General features: G+C 37.0%; 1 protein-coding gene across 5 annotated transcripts in view; it reads right to left on the bottom strand.

Moving 5' to 3' along the window:
• RPS6KC1 (ribosomal protein S6 kinase C1) overlaps positions 1 to 17,561 on the bottom strand; it is a 213,768-nt gene that overhangs the window by 53,644 nt on the left and 142,563 nt on the right. For all 5 annotated transcript variants that reach the window (XM_072647859.1, XM_072647856.1, XM_072647860.1 and 2 more), the window contains 2 exons: positions 7,008 to 7,055; positions 4,117 to 4,249 (listed from right to left, as the gene is read on the bottom strand). In XM_072647859.1, coding sequence (XP_072503960.1) covers positions 4,117 to 4,249; positions 7,008 to 7,055 — 181 coding nt within the window. The remainder of the gene's footprint in view (positions 1 to 4,116; positions 4,250 to 7,007; positions 7,056 to 17,561) is intronic.

Raw genomic sequence — 17,561 nt, forward strand, 5'->3', positions numbered from 1 at the left:
TATGAAATGGATAGAGCCACGGACTGGGGAGTCAGAAAGATCTGAGCTCAAATATGGTCTCAGAAACTTACTAGCTGTGTGACCCCGAGCAAGTCACTTAACATATTTCCTCATTTGAAACATGGGGATAATAACAGTACCTAACCCTCAGAGCTGTTGTGAGGATAAAATGAGAAAACATTTGTAACATGTTTTGCAAGTCTTAGAAGTGCTGTAGAGAAGTGCAAGCTATTGTTACCATATTGATCTTTTCACCCACAAATACAAAAACATGATATTATTACTTTATGGTGCTATCTTTGAAAATGAATGGGTAGATGCAAGGTACTACTGAGGTTGACATTCCAAACACTGACACTACCTAGAGCACAGAAGTACTGTGAGAAACTGATATTGCAAACCTTGAAGCATTATTTAAAGGAGAGTTATTATTACCAAGATCAATAGTATTAAGAGCCTTGTATATACAAAGCTGTGTGAGACATTAGGAAATACAAAAAAAGTTTAGCTCGCTTTCCCTAACAGAATTTACAGTCTAATGAGAAGATAAGACACCAACGTAGGAACGATAACGTAAGACGTTACACAACACAATAATGGTCAGGGTGATGAGAAATAAAGCACTTATGAGGTGAGATCTAAAAAGGGAAGGTCATGAACAACTAGTAGGATCAGAAGCAGCTTCACGGAGGAAGTAGAGATGTGTTACTTAATATGAGTTCTTTGTTCTCTTTTTTAAAATAAAGAGTGTTTGTTGTGTTTCCCAACTTCATAATAGTTAAAAGGAAATTTTAAAAGATATAGAAATTCAACAGGCAAAGTAATATCAGAAGACATGGCAGGGGAAACAGAGTGAGCGATGAGCCCAGAGGTGAAAGCACAGGGACTGTGGGAAGGGACAAAGAGTAGTTCAGTTTCTAAATTTGGGCACAATCAAATTAAACTCTTACAAATTTACATCAATGGAAAAGATGAATGGTAAAGATAATCCAAAATAATGACTAATCTCAGTCACTTCTATTTGGCTTTCAAATATACTATATGTTTTTCTAATTGTGTTTCTATAAATAAATTATTAAAATGAACTTGTATTTCTTGAAATAAATAAGTTATTTTTTTCACCTGGAGGTAGATATATTTGAAAGAGAATATAGAGGGGGAAGAGGGGGAAGGGGGGGAAGGGAGGGAAGGGAGGGAAAGTAGGGAGGGAGGGAAAGAGGAAGGAAGGAAGGAAGGAAGGAAGGAAGGAAGGAAGGAAGGAAGGAAGGAAGGAAGGAAGGAAGGAAAGAAAGATGGAAGGAAGGAAGGAAGGAAAGAAGGAAGGAATTTAGCAGACCATCTCCCTAATGCTGAGGAGAAAAACACAAGTAAAAACAAAGCCCCCATAAGGGGATAAGCAGGGTGGGGGGCACGATGGAAGGGAGGGCATGGGGAGGATGGAGCAATTTGAGGTCGACACTCATGGGGAGGGACAGGATCAATGAGAGAATAGAAGTAATGGGGGACAGGACAGGATGGAGGGAAATATAGTTAGTCTTATACAACACAACTATTATGGAAGTCATTTGCAAAACTACACAGATTTGGCCTATATTGAATTGCTTGCCTTCCAAAGGGAAGGGGGGGGTGAGGGAGGGAGGGAGGTAAAGAAGTTGGAACTCAAAGTTTTAGGAACAACTGTCGAGTACTGTTCTTGCCACTAGGAAATAAGAAATATAGGTAAAGGGGTATAGAAAGTTATCTGGCCCTACAGGACAAAAGAGAAGATGGAGACAAGGGCAGAGAGGGATGATAGAAGAGAGAGCAGATTGGTGATAGGGGCAATTAGAATGCTCGGTGTTTTGGGGTGGGGGAAGGGGACAAAATTTGGAACCCAAAATTTTGTTAAAATGAATGTTAAAAGTTAACTAAATAAATAAATAAAATTTAAAAAATTAAAATTAAAAAATAATTAAAAAAAAAAAAACAAAGCCCCCACCTTCAAGAAATTTCCATTCTAATGAGGAAAGACAACATGAATTTTTAGGTCTAGAAAAAGTTGAGGACCAGAACCAGGAAGGAATGAAGGCAGGCCAGCCTAGGTCCTTCTGCAAAATGGAAGTTTAAGAAGGAACTCACTAATGGGAGAAAAAGTGGGATAGGGGTGGTGGTGGCAGAGACAGACCTTGAAGAGGGATATGCCAGGATAAGTAGACTATGGAGGTGGACATTTGGAGGTGGCCAAAAGAAACCAGGTGTTGATATTTGCCATGGATAGCAAAAAATTGAAAACTACATGGAAGCCCATCAAGTGAGGCCCAAACAAACTGTATATGTATATGAATATAACTGTATTATTGCACCATGTGAAATATTGGATATAGGGAATTCAAAGAAACTTAGAAAGACTTGTATGAACTGAAGCATGGCAAAGAAAGTAGAGCCTGGAGAACAATATACACAGTAACTACAATAATGTAAATTAAAATGGCAGTAAAAGGGCAACCAAACTCAGATTAATCTCAATGACCAATCTTTGTTCAGGAGACAAGATGATAAAACACATTTTTCTTGTGGGAAAATACAGGTCCACAATGTTGCATATGCAGTCAGAGAGAGTAATGGTGTTAATCAGGTTTTGCCTATTTTTCTTGGTCACAAAGAAGAGACCAATGGAGTAGGGGAATATACCATAAATAAATGAATATAAAAAGTAAAATGTATTAGTAAAATACATATATGTGTATACACACACACACATACACACACACACACACACACACATACACATACACACACACAGATATACGTATGTATGTATTTACCACAGATAATCCACAAAGTGAATAATCCACAAATAGGTAATGGAAGATTGACTATAATTACATTCATCTTGGTGACCTTGTTCTAAATTATTATGGATTACCATTATGCAAGTTATTTTGTTCCACACCAGAGGTGGCTGTATTTTGCTATCAGATGACATGACCTCTAATTCAATAATGACTGTAATGCACTGGTATTCTCAGATAAAAGCTGTCTATAATGTCTGAACAAAGGTGAATTAGTTATCCAATTCACACACGCAATTAACTCTCTTAATACCTAAGAGACCATGGAGCCCCTTCTGAATTTACTATTAATACTGCATATGGAGGTCTTCCCTCCATCTGTAGTTATCCTGTGTTACACTTTATAATAAACAATATTAATAGTTTATTACCCCTATCAAAAATCTTGCATTGGTTATCATAAGAGATCTCATTACAGAATGAATCTTTCATTGAAAAAAATGTATCTTGTTTAAAATGTTACACCTATTACAAAAGCATAAAAGCTTTTTATTCCCAGTGAGGTAAATAAGGAAAAAACCATCACACAAGATTAGAAACTATGAGGTTACCCTTCGGCTATTTTAAGAAGACTTCTCAAAAATAAATATTTATTAGATGTACTTTAAATTTGTATTCTGCATTCATTTACAAAAAAGCAGAATAATTTGTTAAAGAGCAAAAAAAAAAATCAAAACATAATTTTTTTTATTTGCCACCTGTTCCCTCTACTAAAAGCTGAAATTTCGTAAATAGTTAGAAGGCAAAACAACGTGCTTCTGCTTTGAACCCATATGTGACGCCACTGGCTGTATTAATAAAAATCTAGATCAGAATAACTAGGTAATGTCAAGTGTTAGGCAAATATCCTTGCCTTTTAAAACATGGAGGTAATTAATTAATTCTTTGGGGGATGCTTTTCATTTTAGCCACCTAACATTAATATATCTCCTCGGCAAAGATGAGAGAACAAAATAAAATGGCAAAAATCAAACCTGGCTCTCTTAGTATTAACTTAAATTAATGTTTCTCTTTGGCTCTATCTGTTCCTGTGCAAAGTTAAGTAGTGAAATATTTCTAAGACTGTTACATGGGTTTGAACAAGATCTGTTCACTGGGTTTTTCATCCCTCTTAAATAACTCCAATCAGAGGAAAGCAAGATCTCTTCCATTTTTGTGCTATAAGAAAAACTAAAACACAACTGGTAGGTAAGGTCAATGTAAGGGAGACATTTATATTAGCATGAATGGAAAGCTAAGTAGTTGATATTCTTTACTGTGCAAACAATTTAAACCATAGACCAACCTTCTGCATGCTGCAGAACAAGAAACACAGACTCCTCAGAGATGATGTACTTGTGCAGACACACCATGTTGGGCACACAGCGGGGGATGATGGTCTTTCTGTTCCTGCTGTACTCACTGCTTTTCCTTAGACCCTGACAGAGAACAAAAAGGTCAGTTGTACCCTCAGCTGCCTTTCGAGCCTGCTGTGCTCTGTGTTTATCAACCAAACTAATCTATCCGAGTTACTCTAGGCTTCAGAGAAACCACTCATCTGCTGCTCGGTGCCCTCGGTCCCTGGAGGCTCTGCTGATGGCATCTGGCATGCATCCAGAGAGCAGAAGATGGCACAAAGCTGCCATTAAAATCAATTACGTGGGTCAGTGTTTTTATTAGAGTCCCTCTCAAACTAAGTCATCAGGATGACACTCTGAGTTATTTCCCTATGACCTTTTCTTAAATTTTATTTTATGTATACACTTATGTATGGTATTTAAAACAAAAGGCATTGTTACATCAATCCAAACTCTAGAAACAAAAGAGGCACTCCCAGACCAGGCTGGTGAATCTCAAGTTCTATTCTTAGCAGAATCAATGCGTATCCTCCAAGGGAACAATTAAGTATTTTCCAAAGAATAAGGTGTGTCCATTTTCTGAAGTCACACCCTGAATAAAAACTACTTGAGAAACCTTCAGCAATAAGCAAAGAATGTTTTCTCAAATAAATGTTTCAGTATTTGTCAGTATGACCTGCTGTACTGATAAGCCAAACAGAAAGTAGCTAGAAAAGGAAATAAAAAGTTAATCTATTCAATTTCTAGATGCAATGGAAATGCTTAAATGAAATATATTTTTAGAGATGTATTGTCACAATCCATTTCAAATAACACTTCTAAATTACAAATGGAAGGTTTTCTTAACCATCCCTTTAGTTATAAATTCAGGTAAAAATAGAATAAAAATTGAATTTATAGTGTAGGCATCAAAAAAATGAATTGAGGGTCAGAGCTATAGATAACATGCTACCAAACAACTACAAGAGAGATTTTTAAAATATAAATTTTACTTTAGCTTTTGTTGGCAACAAAATGTGTTCATATTCTCACACACACACACACACACACACACACACACTCACACACACAAATACACATACAAGCAAAAAAAAAAAAAAGGAGTACACTAGTTTTTTTTTTAATGATTCTAAATTACTGTTGGTCTGTAAATTTCAATTTTCTACCAATTGTTAACCCCATCACCAAAGGTTGTGCATAGCGCCTATAGTATGGACATGCTCACATTATCCTTCTCATGGAAGTTCTTTTACCTCCTTTGCTAAGTATATGGTATTAACTTATTGTTATTTTTGATGCATGGTTGTAGTCAATGTGCATGTTGTTCTTTGTGTTCTGCTTTCTTCATTATGAATCATTTCATATATCTTCCTATTTTCCTTTTTTTATCTGGCATTTCTTATGGCTCCCAAATATTCCATTATGCTTCTTTACATAATTTATTATAGGAACAATTTAAAATGTAGCATACTTGGGCCCTTAAAAATTATAATCATGATCACAGATTACATTTTATATGGTCTTCACCAACAGGAGAGGCAGCCTCAAAGCCAGGAAGACCTAGGTTCAAGCCCTGCCTCTTACATATACTGGCTGTGTCATTTAACTCATTAGTGTACTAGAGTACTCAAAGAAGCTAAATTTCAGAAAAGAGGCTGATCTGCATTAGTAGGAAGAATTTTCTCACCTAGAAGATCCTCTACCAATGTAGCAGCAGATCTAGTCCCAATCCTAGGCCTAATCTCTTCACAAATCCTGTATAAATCATTGTTTCCATGGAAGGAAATGAAAATCTATGAGTTAAAACTATCTACTATGTTCTGTTGACTGAATATAGTATTACATGAGTATCATTTAATTTTGAATCTGCAGCTCAACCAATAGGATTGATCTACAGACTAAAATATTAGATGAAAGCTAATAAGATGAATTTCAGTGAACTAAATGGAATGTTTTATGTTTGGGTTCAAAAAATCAACTGTGCAAGTCACAGGGAGCAGAACTAAACAGTGGTTTGCCTGAAAAAATAAGGTTTTAAGTTAGCAACCTCAAGATAACTAGAACAGCATGATACAGCAAGCCAAAAACATTTAAGCTGTAAACTGCATATTGCCCTGAATCAGGAGAAACAGGACTTCTGTAGTCTTTCCACCTCACATCACATCAGGAATATTATGCTTATTTCTGATTTTCATAGTTTATAAAAGACATTGGTAAGCTAGAGGGAAATCAGAATGATGACATGCCAGATCAGGAAATTGGAAGAACAGAGAAAATATATAAGAATAAAAGGACAGCAGAGACATGAGAGCTGTCTCCAAGCATTTAAAGAACTGTCACATGGTAGAAGAGATTTATTCTGCTTTCCTCCAGAGGGCAGAACTAGGAGTAATGTGTATAAATCTCAGGGAGGCAAATGGAGGCTTGATGTCTGGAACCATTTCCCTACAATTAGGGTCATCTCAGAGTGAAAAGAACTACTTCAAGAGGTGGCAGGTTCTCTATATCCCAAGTGAAAGTCTTTGAGAAATGTTAGATGGCTACTTGTTGGTAAAAGTGTAGAGAGGATTCTTGTTCAGATACAAGTTGGATCTGGGAGCCCTCTGGGGTCCCTTCCAAATGTGTGGCACTGTGCCCTACTCTCATATAAAATTAGGTACACACAATATATAGTTATTTGGAAGGAGGGTGCTATAAATAACTATAAAAAGGAAAAGAAATGCAGAAAACTAATAAAAGTACACAAAATACTCAGTGTATAAAAACCAAGGTTTTTTCTTTCTGAAATATTTCTTCCTTTCAATTTTTTAATTCAAAAAAATACATTAATTCTACTTACTTTTAAAATGAAAGTCTGTTGTGTCCTTGTGTCCATTACAAGTAAAACCTACAAAAGGGTTTATTAAAAAAAATTAGTATTTCCTCTATTAAGATAAAGTATCACTGAACAGGATTTAAAAAAAAAAAAAAACAACCAGAAGAGATACGGTTAAATTCTGAATAGCTATGCTATCCTAATAGCCCATATCATAAGATAAGCCTATGCAAAAAAATTTTTGTTTTGGTCCCACTGAGTATGCATTACAACTTTTAATATATGTCAGGTACATTACTATACTGCCTAGGATTTTTTTTTAACTTTTGTGATTAAATTTTTTTAAATCATTTATAAACAGGATTTTTCTTCTCTTCCATAGAATATATGATGAACTGATTAAGCAAACACAGAAAATATTCCATTTCATTTTTTTGTTTTCCTTTTAGGTTTCATTAATTTTTTTAATATTACAAACATTTACAGATTACCCCTCACTCTATAAGAGGTCACTTGTATCAAACTAACACAACAGTCACTTCACCTAAAAGTGTATGCCATACTCCACATCTACAGCACCCTCCAATTTTCGTAGATTTATGTAAAAAAGTATGCAATATTCCATATCTATACCACTTCTCTATTTCTAATTGCTCTTCAATTAACATAAATGTATTTTCTCGGGGGGGGGGGGGAAGGGGAGGGGAGGGGAAGGGGAAGAGAGAGGAAGAGAGAGGGAGAGGGAGGGAGAGGGAGGGAAAGAGAGAAGGAAAGAGAGGGGGGACAGAGAGGGAGAGGGAGAGAGACAGAGGGAGAGAGAGAGAGAGAGAGAGAAGGAGGGAGAGAGAAGGAGGGAGGGAGGGAGAGGGAGGAAAAGGACAGGGAGGGGGAGACAGGTGGAAAAGAAAAACAAATTCCTTGTAATACATATACACAGTCAAGTAAAACAAATTCCTTCATTAGCTCTGTGTATAAACAGACAGACATACTTGCTAGGGTTGGAAGCTCAATTCCATGTGGACAGTCTCGGGCGGGTAAAGGTGGGAACTTCTAAATCTTAGAGTTCTCATGAGGCCCCCCATGAAACACCAGGGAATCGAGGAGTGAGACCGAGCTATCTCGTGTATTTCCGCCTCTTCCCGTGAGAAACGTGATGGGAGGAGCATCCCCGCCCTCGAGATTGTCCCGGATTGGAGCACACCTAGTTACCTAACAGGCACGGTATTCAGATGCAAACTACGTGGCCGGAGAGCTTAATTGGGATCAGGAAAGCCTGAAAGCTCTCTTGGCGGGAGGGGCGCGGAGCGGACAGGACAACAAGGCTCCGCTTTTCCTCTCTCTTCTCTCCCCTCCCCCTCTCTCCCTGCTTGTACTTCTACTTCCAATCTCTTATTGTAAGATCTTTGCCTCCTTGGGAGATTCTTCGCTCCCTCCTAAGGAAGAATTCCCCTGCACTTGTAACTAGACCCTGAAATAAAGCTCAACCCTTGTTCGACTCTGGAACGTCCTTTCTCTCATACGAGCATCCGGTTTGGCCAACCGAAGACCTCGGGATAGAGGTAAGAAGACTCGGGTAGCCCACAGGCCTCTAGGCCTGGCACATACTTATGTATTTGTGTGTATGTGAAGGTGTGTTTATGTATGTATGTATGTATGCATGTATGACTATGCACCCTATATCATCCTGTCAGGTTAATAATATTTTATCCAATACTTCATTAAATAATGACTTTCTAGAAATTTATAACCTGAATTGGAAGTGTTCTTAAATATCACATAATCAAATCTCCTGTCCTTTACATGAATTCCCTTTGCATTATGGTCTTGATATTCTAACCTCCTATTAAATGCTCCTCATTGGGTTGTATGTTAGGTACCACCTAAGGTCTAATTTCTGGATTTAATATTCAGTTTCTAATTTCTCATCTACGAATGAGTATAATTCTAGAAATATATCTTCAATTTAGAATTTTACATGGTAATGACTACAAATTAAGAAGAATGATTTTGTGAATGGCTTATCACTTTTTCAAATTTCTGTAACTCTCAATAATTCAAATGTAGAATGCTTTAATATAATCAAGCTTCTAATATAATCAATATTCTAATATAATCAAACAAGCAACATCTCAAATCAAATGTGTGATGGGGAAATTGGGGGGAAGGGGAATGAAGAGGGAAAATGAGGAAGAGAGAGAATAGATAAGAACAGGGTAGCAGGAATGATAAGTAGGGAAATATACCATATTAATTTTTATTTTTTGGAGAAAAAAATAACAGCTTTCTGAGCAAAGAACTCCTATATAAATATTGAGTTTTGAAAAAGACTAGTGCCAACTACCCTCAGGCAACTAAACTATAATAACAGTCATTAATGATTGTCTATGTGCGCAACACTGTGAATGATACAAAACAATATGACACATTGTCCCTGCCCTTCAAGACTTTACAATCACCACACAAAGATAACACCACAGATCTAAAACATTCCCCAAGGGGGAAAAAAGGGTAAAATAATGTTACCAAAAAACATATTCTTAAGTGCCAAATGACTGAGAAAAAATGCTGAGTCCAATGAGAAGAGGTTTTGAAGACATGCCACAAGGAAAAACAAGAGCAAAGGCAAGGAGCAAAACTGAACAAAGTATGCACATATAAATAATAATTAATAATAATAATTATGTTACTGAGACACAAGGTTTGTTCTGGAATATAATGAGGCTGGAAAATAGACTGGGCCCATAACACAGAGGGCCACGAACACTGCGCTAAAGAATTTGGACTATCATAGGAGGTGACTGCAGAAAATTTTAAGAAAGATTAAGAAGCAAACTAAAACAGTATTTTAGGAAAATTAATTTGGCTATGGCAAACAAAATAGACTAGGGGCAGGAAGCACACTTTGAAAGCTATTACAATCATCTAGCAGCAAAGTCATAGTGTTGCATCAGGGGAAATGAAGAGAAAGTGATGAATGCAAAAGATTTTACAAAGAAAGAAAAAAGCAGGACTTAATCAATTGAAAGGGATTAAGGCAAGGGAGCAGAAAAGTTAAATATGACACCAAAGTTCTGAGTCTATATGGTTAGGAGAATAAAAGAAGAATTATAATTGACAGAAATAGGAAAATTGCAAAGGGGTCCAGGTTAGGGGAGGAGAGGCAGAGATAATGAATTTGGTCTTAGATATCATAAATTTGAAGTAACTGTAGGTCATCATAATATAATTGTCTAATAGGCAACTGGAGGTAAGTGAATGGAGCTCAAGAAGACAGAACTAGAACAACTGACAGTCATCTGTGGAGGAGAAAGTTGAGGTTCACAGTGGATGAGCTCACTAAGGAAGAAAAGTGTAGAGAAAAGAGCAGAAACTGCTAACTAAAAAGGCAGCTAAGTTGAGCAGTTAAAGGAAGAAATGAGAATTTACATCAAGTGGAAGAAGAAACAGGTCAAGCAACACAAATTTAAGGTAGCTGAGAATCACATCTGTGACTCCCCAAAAGCTCCCCTCATCACTGGTTGCGATCTTCTAAAGCATGCTAGAGACACAACTACAATCTTGGGTCACAAAATGTCAGGATCCAAAGGGACCTTAGAAATTATTTAGTCTAACACCCTTGCTTTATACAGGAGGAAACAGATCTAGAGTGTTTAATTGCCTTGCCCAAGGTCACACAGTAAATGGCAGAGTTTGGATTTGAGGCCAGGTCTCCTCACTCTAAGTCCACTGTTCTTTCAACCATATGACTTCCTCTGAGCTGGAAAGACAACCAGAAGCCTAAATAAAATACTAAATAAGTTTCAGCTGGGGATGATATCAGGTAACATCTCTTAAATATTATTTGTTTTGTTTTTTAAATTATTTCCCCTAAGTCACTCACCACAATAGTGTAGCCACCTTAGATAAAATAAATTTCAGTCTCACTATATTCTATTTCATTTGACTAAAATGAAAATTTAATTGACATGCTACTTATGCAACTATAGGAAAAAAATATATTTTCTACCAGAAATCTGTTAATTAAATGAAGAAAACATGGTTGGTTGTATAAAATGGGAATGAAATCATTTTGCTGGCCTCATTTAGCCATGCAGCATAAAAACTCACAAAATTAAGTATATAAAAAAAGTCTAAAAAACACTCATTTGTTTACATTCACTTTCTTCTCCTACCAAGTTTGTTTGTAACTAGACTGTTCACATTGAGGTAATAAACACAAGAACATATGTGATTTTTTTTAAATGTGCCCTTTGACTGTCAATTTCTCCTAAACAGGTGTTGGCTAAATGATTATAAATTGGCCTCTGGATACACCTCTTCAACTGAGCCATACAGGGTTGGTAATAATATAATTAGACCTAAAAACATCAGGCTGGTGAATGCTTTCCATCTGTTTGGCAATAATGTTTAGTTAACAATAGTCTTTAAAAGAAGCACCTTCAACTTCTGTTCTTAAAGTTATTGATAGGGGCATTCTTAACACACCAGCACTCTTGCTAACAAGAGCTTTAGGCACTTGAAAATTATTAGTCACACAGCTGTATACAGAGAGGAACGACTGCATTTAACATCTGTATCTTTGCAAATTTACATGCATCAACCTCATTTAAAGTCATTTCTTAATGAACGGTGCTATGGATTTATATTAATATTAGAGTTGCATGCACAAAGATCATAAGGAGCCAAACATTTTTTTAATGCCAACAGTAGGCCAATCTGTAATGAAGCTGTCAGCATAAAGGACAAAATAATAGCTTCTTTAACCCTCAAACAGAATTTGTTCATTTGAGGACTAGAACACACCAATTTAAAAACTGCTCATGGGTTTGCTCACCTTTATAAAGACAAAAGTCTAATCTGGTCCTAATTTGATACAATTGTCTTTCCAATAAAAGGCTCCTAAAGCCATCTTTTATTTCATGATAAAACAAGTGCTATAACTAAAGCTGTCATGAAATAATTACCTTTGATAGCTCACCTTACTGCAAGAACACAATTAATGTATTTCTCGCTTTCATTTTTCACACTTCCTTATCAGTATTAGCATACGCTCTAATAGACAAGATTATTGCATCTTCACCCTATGGTAACATATAGAATGACTGCTAACTAGAATAAAAAGCAGACAACCTATCCCTTCAGGGCTAGCTTCATCTCGTCTTTAATTGCAATACCAAAATGAGACTAGATGCTGTTCTTTTATAAAGGTAAGGAGGGAAGCTTCAAATGATAATGGAACTGGGTCTGTTAGTTAACCATCTGTAGGACCCAAGATGGCCTACTCTCTACTTAGATACCACCATTGCAAGAATTTGGGAAAGGGGAAAGAGAAAAGGATGAAGAATAATGCATGTCATTAATTGAAAAGTAAAGGTTATTTTTTTCTTTTTTAAAACATTTAGAAAATAGAAAAGAAACCCAGCATCACAAGAAAACCTCGGATACTAACACAACAAAAGGTAATAGGCTGAGACACTTTCTTCAGTGATGCTATTTCTTGAATGATCTTATAAATTTAGATTAAATCATTGATACCAGAAATACATGTGGTTCCAAAGATAACCACCACAACACTAAATCATAGAGAAAGGTCGCTTCAGCAATTTGATGTAATATTTGTCTGTACTATTGGAAGGGTTACTTTACAAATTCTCCAAAAAGCTCAATAAAAATCAGAGAAGGCTTTAAGAAAAAACCCACAAGGGCACATGTTAAGTAATAGAGAAGACATTGTAGTTATAGCACTACTTGTTCATTTTTATGTTATCTGTTGGAAGAAGTATATAAGAGGCCTCAACTGAGCACATTCCACTATGGACAAATCACACGTGTCTATGAATAACAGAAAGGAATGTGAGGGAGGAAGGGAGGGAGGGAGGGAGGGAGAGAGAGAGAGAGAAAGAGAGAGAGAGAGAGGGAGAGAGAGAGGGAGAGAGAGAGAGAGAGGGGGGGGGGGAGAGGGAGAGAGGGAGAGAGGGAGAGAGAGAGAGAGAGAGAGAGAGAGAGAGAGAGAGAGGGAAAGAGAGAGAGAGAGAGAGAGAGAGAGAGAGAGAGAGAGAGAGAGAGAGAGAGAGAGAGAGGGAGGAAGACAGCATGAGCCAGAAAGAAGGGACAAGTTGCATTTGGCAAAAAAAGACAGCTTTTCTCAACTCAGGTACAAACGAGTAAGATTATACCCATACAATTGTGTCTTTCAAATATACTCAAAACTTGATTGATAAGAATAACCTCTTCTTGGCAATGTTACAGAATCTGGTAATGCTATCCTGCTGCAGAAGTGAAATGGTTTTGAACAAATTCCTCATATGAAGCACTTGTTTCTATTTATCAAGGACAGCAGCTTTCTTCATCTAAAACCACATGTTCAGGATCAAATGTTGCTTGTGTTTAATGTGAGAAACTTGGTCCTCCTTGAATACTTCTATATCTGTCTGTCTATACTTCCTCTGCCCCAATAAGATTACAGGTCTGCTTGACAAGAGTTTCCTTTTCAAAAGTTCTAGTCCCAGAAAATAACAAACCTACTGGGCAACCTTTGATATTATTAGCTCTCCCTTCTGGGAACTGATTTTCTCCTTTGGCAAAGGAAGACCAAGAACACTTCATTCCCTATTGCCCAGCAGCTCCAACAGCAATGGACATTGAGAGGTAGCTGTCAGTTCATTAGAAGGGGCAGCATCAGGAGCATCAGCAGGAGCAGACTGTGTAGAGGCACTTGTCTCATGTTATGCCATGAAACCAATCTGTTCTTGGCTATCACATGCTCATAAAAGCTATTTCAGGGATGAGGAATGAGGCATGAAGTGGAATGACTGTACATGGTCATTTTATAACACTTATGTACTATTATTCAACACCCTCAGCATCCATTTTCAGAAGGGACACAAAGTGTAACAGCAGGGATGTCTGGATTTGCAGTGAAATGACTAGACTCCCTTTTAAGATCTCACTGATGCTATGTCTATGCTGGAAGAGCTTTCAATGTGTTACACTGTAGGGTGTCACAAGGGTACATTGTTTCAGGGGCTAACTGGCCAGGAGGATTCATAAAACTAACTGAAACCGTGGCCTACTTCTCCTCCTTCCTACAACCTTCTCACCCCTCCCCCCAACCCACGCGCACGTACATGCACACAGACACAGACACACACACACAGAGACACACACATGTACACACACAGGTTTAACTCTTCAAATTCCTAAGAATACATACATCCTAAAATAGAGAATAATAAGGGGGTCAAGAATATCAGGCCATGTGTGTGTAAGGGGCTTACGAGGGGGAAAGTGGTTACATTAAAATTCCACATTTCTTTTTAAAACCCAAGTAGATCCCTAATTTAAAGCTCATTTGAAACATGTATCTTAATATTTAAAATGTGTTTATATAATATACGTATACACATGTGTACATATACATATATTTGGCCACGTGTATATGTATGCATACACATATAAATATATATATGCACATATCCTCCTCCTCAACATATCTAAACTATCTAGCTTTAAATACTGTAAACCAATCAGCTTGGTCACCCAGGGAGGTAAGAGAAAGACTGGAAGGGGTAGGAAACATATCAAGCAAGTTGATAAATAACTACAACTTCGCTCTAAGAAAATAATTTTAAATTTCCTTAAAAGCAGACATTAATAAATGTTCCAGTATGCTAATTTTTTAATTAAAAGATATTTCTGCAGTAAAAGCTCTTTCATATGCACTACTGATTCTTCATCAAACGTTAAGTTCTCAACTTAACACCAGTATAGCCGGTGGCAGCCTGAAGGTTTACCATCTGCTGCCACCCAAAGTCACTGTGGCCACCTTCAGAACATATGCATCAAAGCCCTAAGATAAGAGACTGAAGGAATACTGCCGAAGTCAGCATAAGGGGAATCACAAACCCAGAGGCAGGCAACAGGCAAAGTACCAGAAAAAAGAACATGGTGAACCATCAGTCACCCTACCACACACACAACCCAAGGTCACAGGGGACACCAGTGGCTGAACAGAGAGACAAGCAAAAAAATACCTTTTATGTTACTAACATAAACTGAACCACTTTACCAGCTTCAATTGTATACTGAAATTTTTTTCTTAAAAGAAGTTTAATAACATTTAAATTTCCTGCATTTTCATTTGGAATACATACAGTGATCACTGGGAGGGAAATAAAATCATCTTAATTCAATTGCCTTTATCATCAATTTAGGATATATAATATAGATATATATACACACACACACATATTATATACACACATATGTTTATGTAATATTCACATGCACATATGCATATATATATAGATACAGATTTTTAAGTAGCCATTTTGATTCCTTAGAATTTTGTTTTAGGTGTCCAGTTTTTCTAAAATATACTTGGATCCACAATCAAACATTGCATGAATTTTCATTTGATAGTTAGAAGATATGAAAAAATTTACTAAATGCAAATCCTTAAATCCTGACTTCCAGCTACAGAAAAAAATCCAACATTTATTCTCATTTAAAGATTACACTGAACTAACTGTGTTATTAAGTCCAGAATAAAAATGAGTTTAAAATAAGGTTCTAAATGTTTAAAAGATATTCATCTTGACACCTACAAACAGAAGTAAAATTGTGATTCGAAACATTAAATACCCAAGAAAGATTAAGAAGCTGATCACTTTCCATATTCTATATGGACTATTCTATAATAGTGTCCTATATTTTGCTCAAATTGGATTCAATTATATGATGACTTATTAAGGTCATCTTTGCTTTTCACTTTTTTGTGTGTATTAAACCCAGGAAGGAAAAACAAAGACCTTTTGTTTTCCTACAAATGACATAAGGTATAAGAAAATGTCAAGCACTCAGGACAGCACTTTCAGAGACGCCAACACCATTATAGTCATGACATAAAGATCAAGCAAAAGAGACTAAGGAGTGGCCAAACAGGCAGAAGAACTGGGAAAGAGAAATGTCACACAACTCCAGAAAGAAGAAAGTATCAAGGTGAAGAGAGTAAGTCATCAGTGTTGTATGTGTTCATCCTTCATTGCAGAAGAAGACCATGCCATCAGAGAAATTATGACATGACTTGCACTTGACTTGGTTTTGAGTGAGGGAGGGCTGAGTAAGTCACCAGCCTTACTTCTCCTCTAGAACCATCTGAATCCAGTGACCAGATATTCATCAGGATGACTGGAGATGACCCAGGATGAGGCAACTGGGGTTAAGTGACTTGGCCAAGGTCACACAGCTAGTGAGTGTCAAGTGTCTGACGTGAGATTTGAACTCAGGTCCTCCCAACTCCTGCATCGGTGCTCTATCCACTGCACCACTTAGCTGCCCCAAGTCATCAGTGTTATAAGACAGAGAAAGATCAGAACTGAGAAAAGCCCATTAGATTTAGCAATTAGGAGATGATTAGTATCCTTGGAGAGAGTAGTTTTTGTTAAAGGATAAGGTCAGAAGCCAGACTGCAAAGAGTTAAGAGAGCAAAAAGAAAGAAAATAGAAATACCTATTGTAGACAGCCTTCTAAAGGAGTTTAGGGCAAAAGGGAGGAGAAATATAGGACAATAGCTAGGGGGGATAGAAGAATCAAATGAGGTTTTTTTAAGGGAGGTAAAACTCCACATTTTGGTATTATAGTAAAAAGTGTGTAAGGAAAATGTCTTTTTTCTGGCTTTTTAAATGGCAGACACAATGTATTTATAGTGATTTTCCTGAAGGGCAAGTCTGAACATATCCCGCCCCAACTCCATGAACTCCAATGACTGCCATTTGTATCTAGGATCAAATATGAACCACTTTATTTGGATTTTAAAATGTTTTCAACAGGGTCCCAACCTACTTTTCCAACCTTAATAGATACCACTTTTCCTTTCTGCACTCTAGGATCCAGCCAAACTGGCCTACAATACTAAGTTGCCTATCTCTAAGCCTTTATGCCAACTACCATCCACACTTGAAATATACCCTCATCTCACTTACATGTACTCTTAGAATTCTTTGTTTCCTTCAAAATGATGCTCAAGTGACACCTTCTAAACGAAGTCTTTCCAAGTGACTAGTATTCCATCAAAATTGTATTTTTTTGTATATACTTATTTCTGCACATGTCTCACCCAACTCAATGAAAGCACACTGAGGGTAGGAACTGTTTCATTATTGTCTTTGTACCCCCTCATGGTGAGCACAATGCTTAGCACATGGTTGATGCTTAATAAATGTTTGGTTGGTTGTTGTCCTTCGTCCTCAAAGAGGACCAAAATGACATCATCATGATAAAATTAAGTTTCAATGTGTCCAACTGTGGCTGATCAGACCAATAGGAGCTCAGAATGCTCTACCACAGATTAGGAACAGATAGTCCATGTGAACATTCGGGGTGGATATTCCAAATTTGCACATCCTGTGTTTCCTTTGAGCAGTTTCATGCTTCTGCTTTGCTCATAGAGCACAGAACCCTTTCTGATGTGGGCACACCATGGAGAGCAGTCCTGTGCCAATGTCTCCCATATCACACTATCAATTCCAAAGCTCTTGAGAGAGACATTGAAAGTGTCTATTGCTTCTTCTGGCCACC

Source organism: Notamacropus eugenii, chromosome 2 (assembly GCF_028372415.1).
Source record: "Notamacropus eugenii isolate mMacEug1 chromosome 2, mMacEug1.pri_v2, whole genome shotgun sequence".
Lineage (NCBI taxonomy): Eukaryota > Metazoa > Chordata > Mammalia > Diprotodontia > Macropodidae > Notamacropus > Notamacropus eugenii.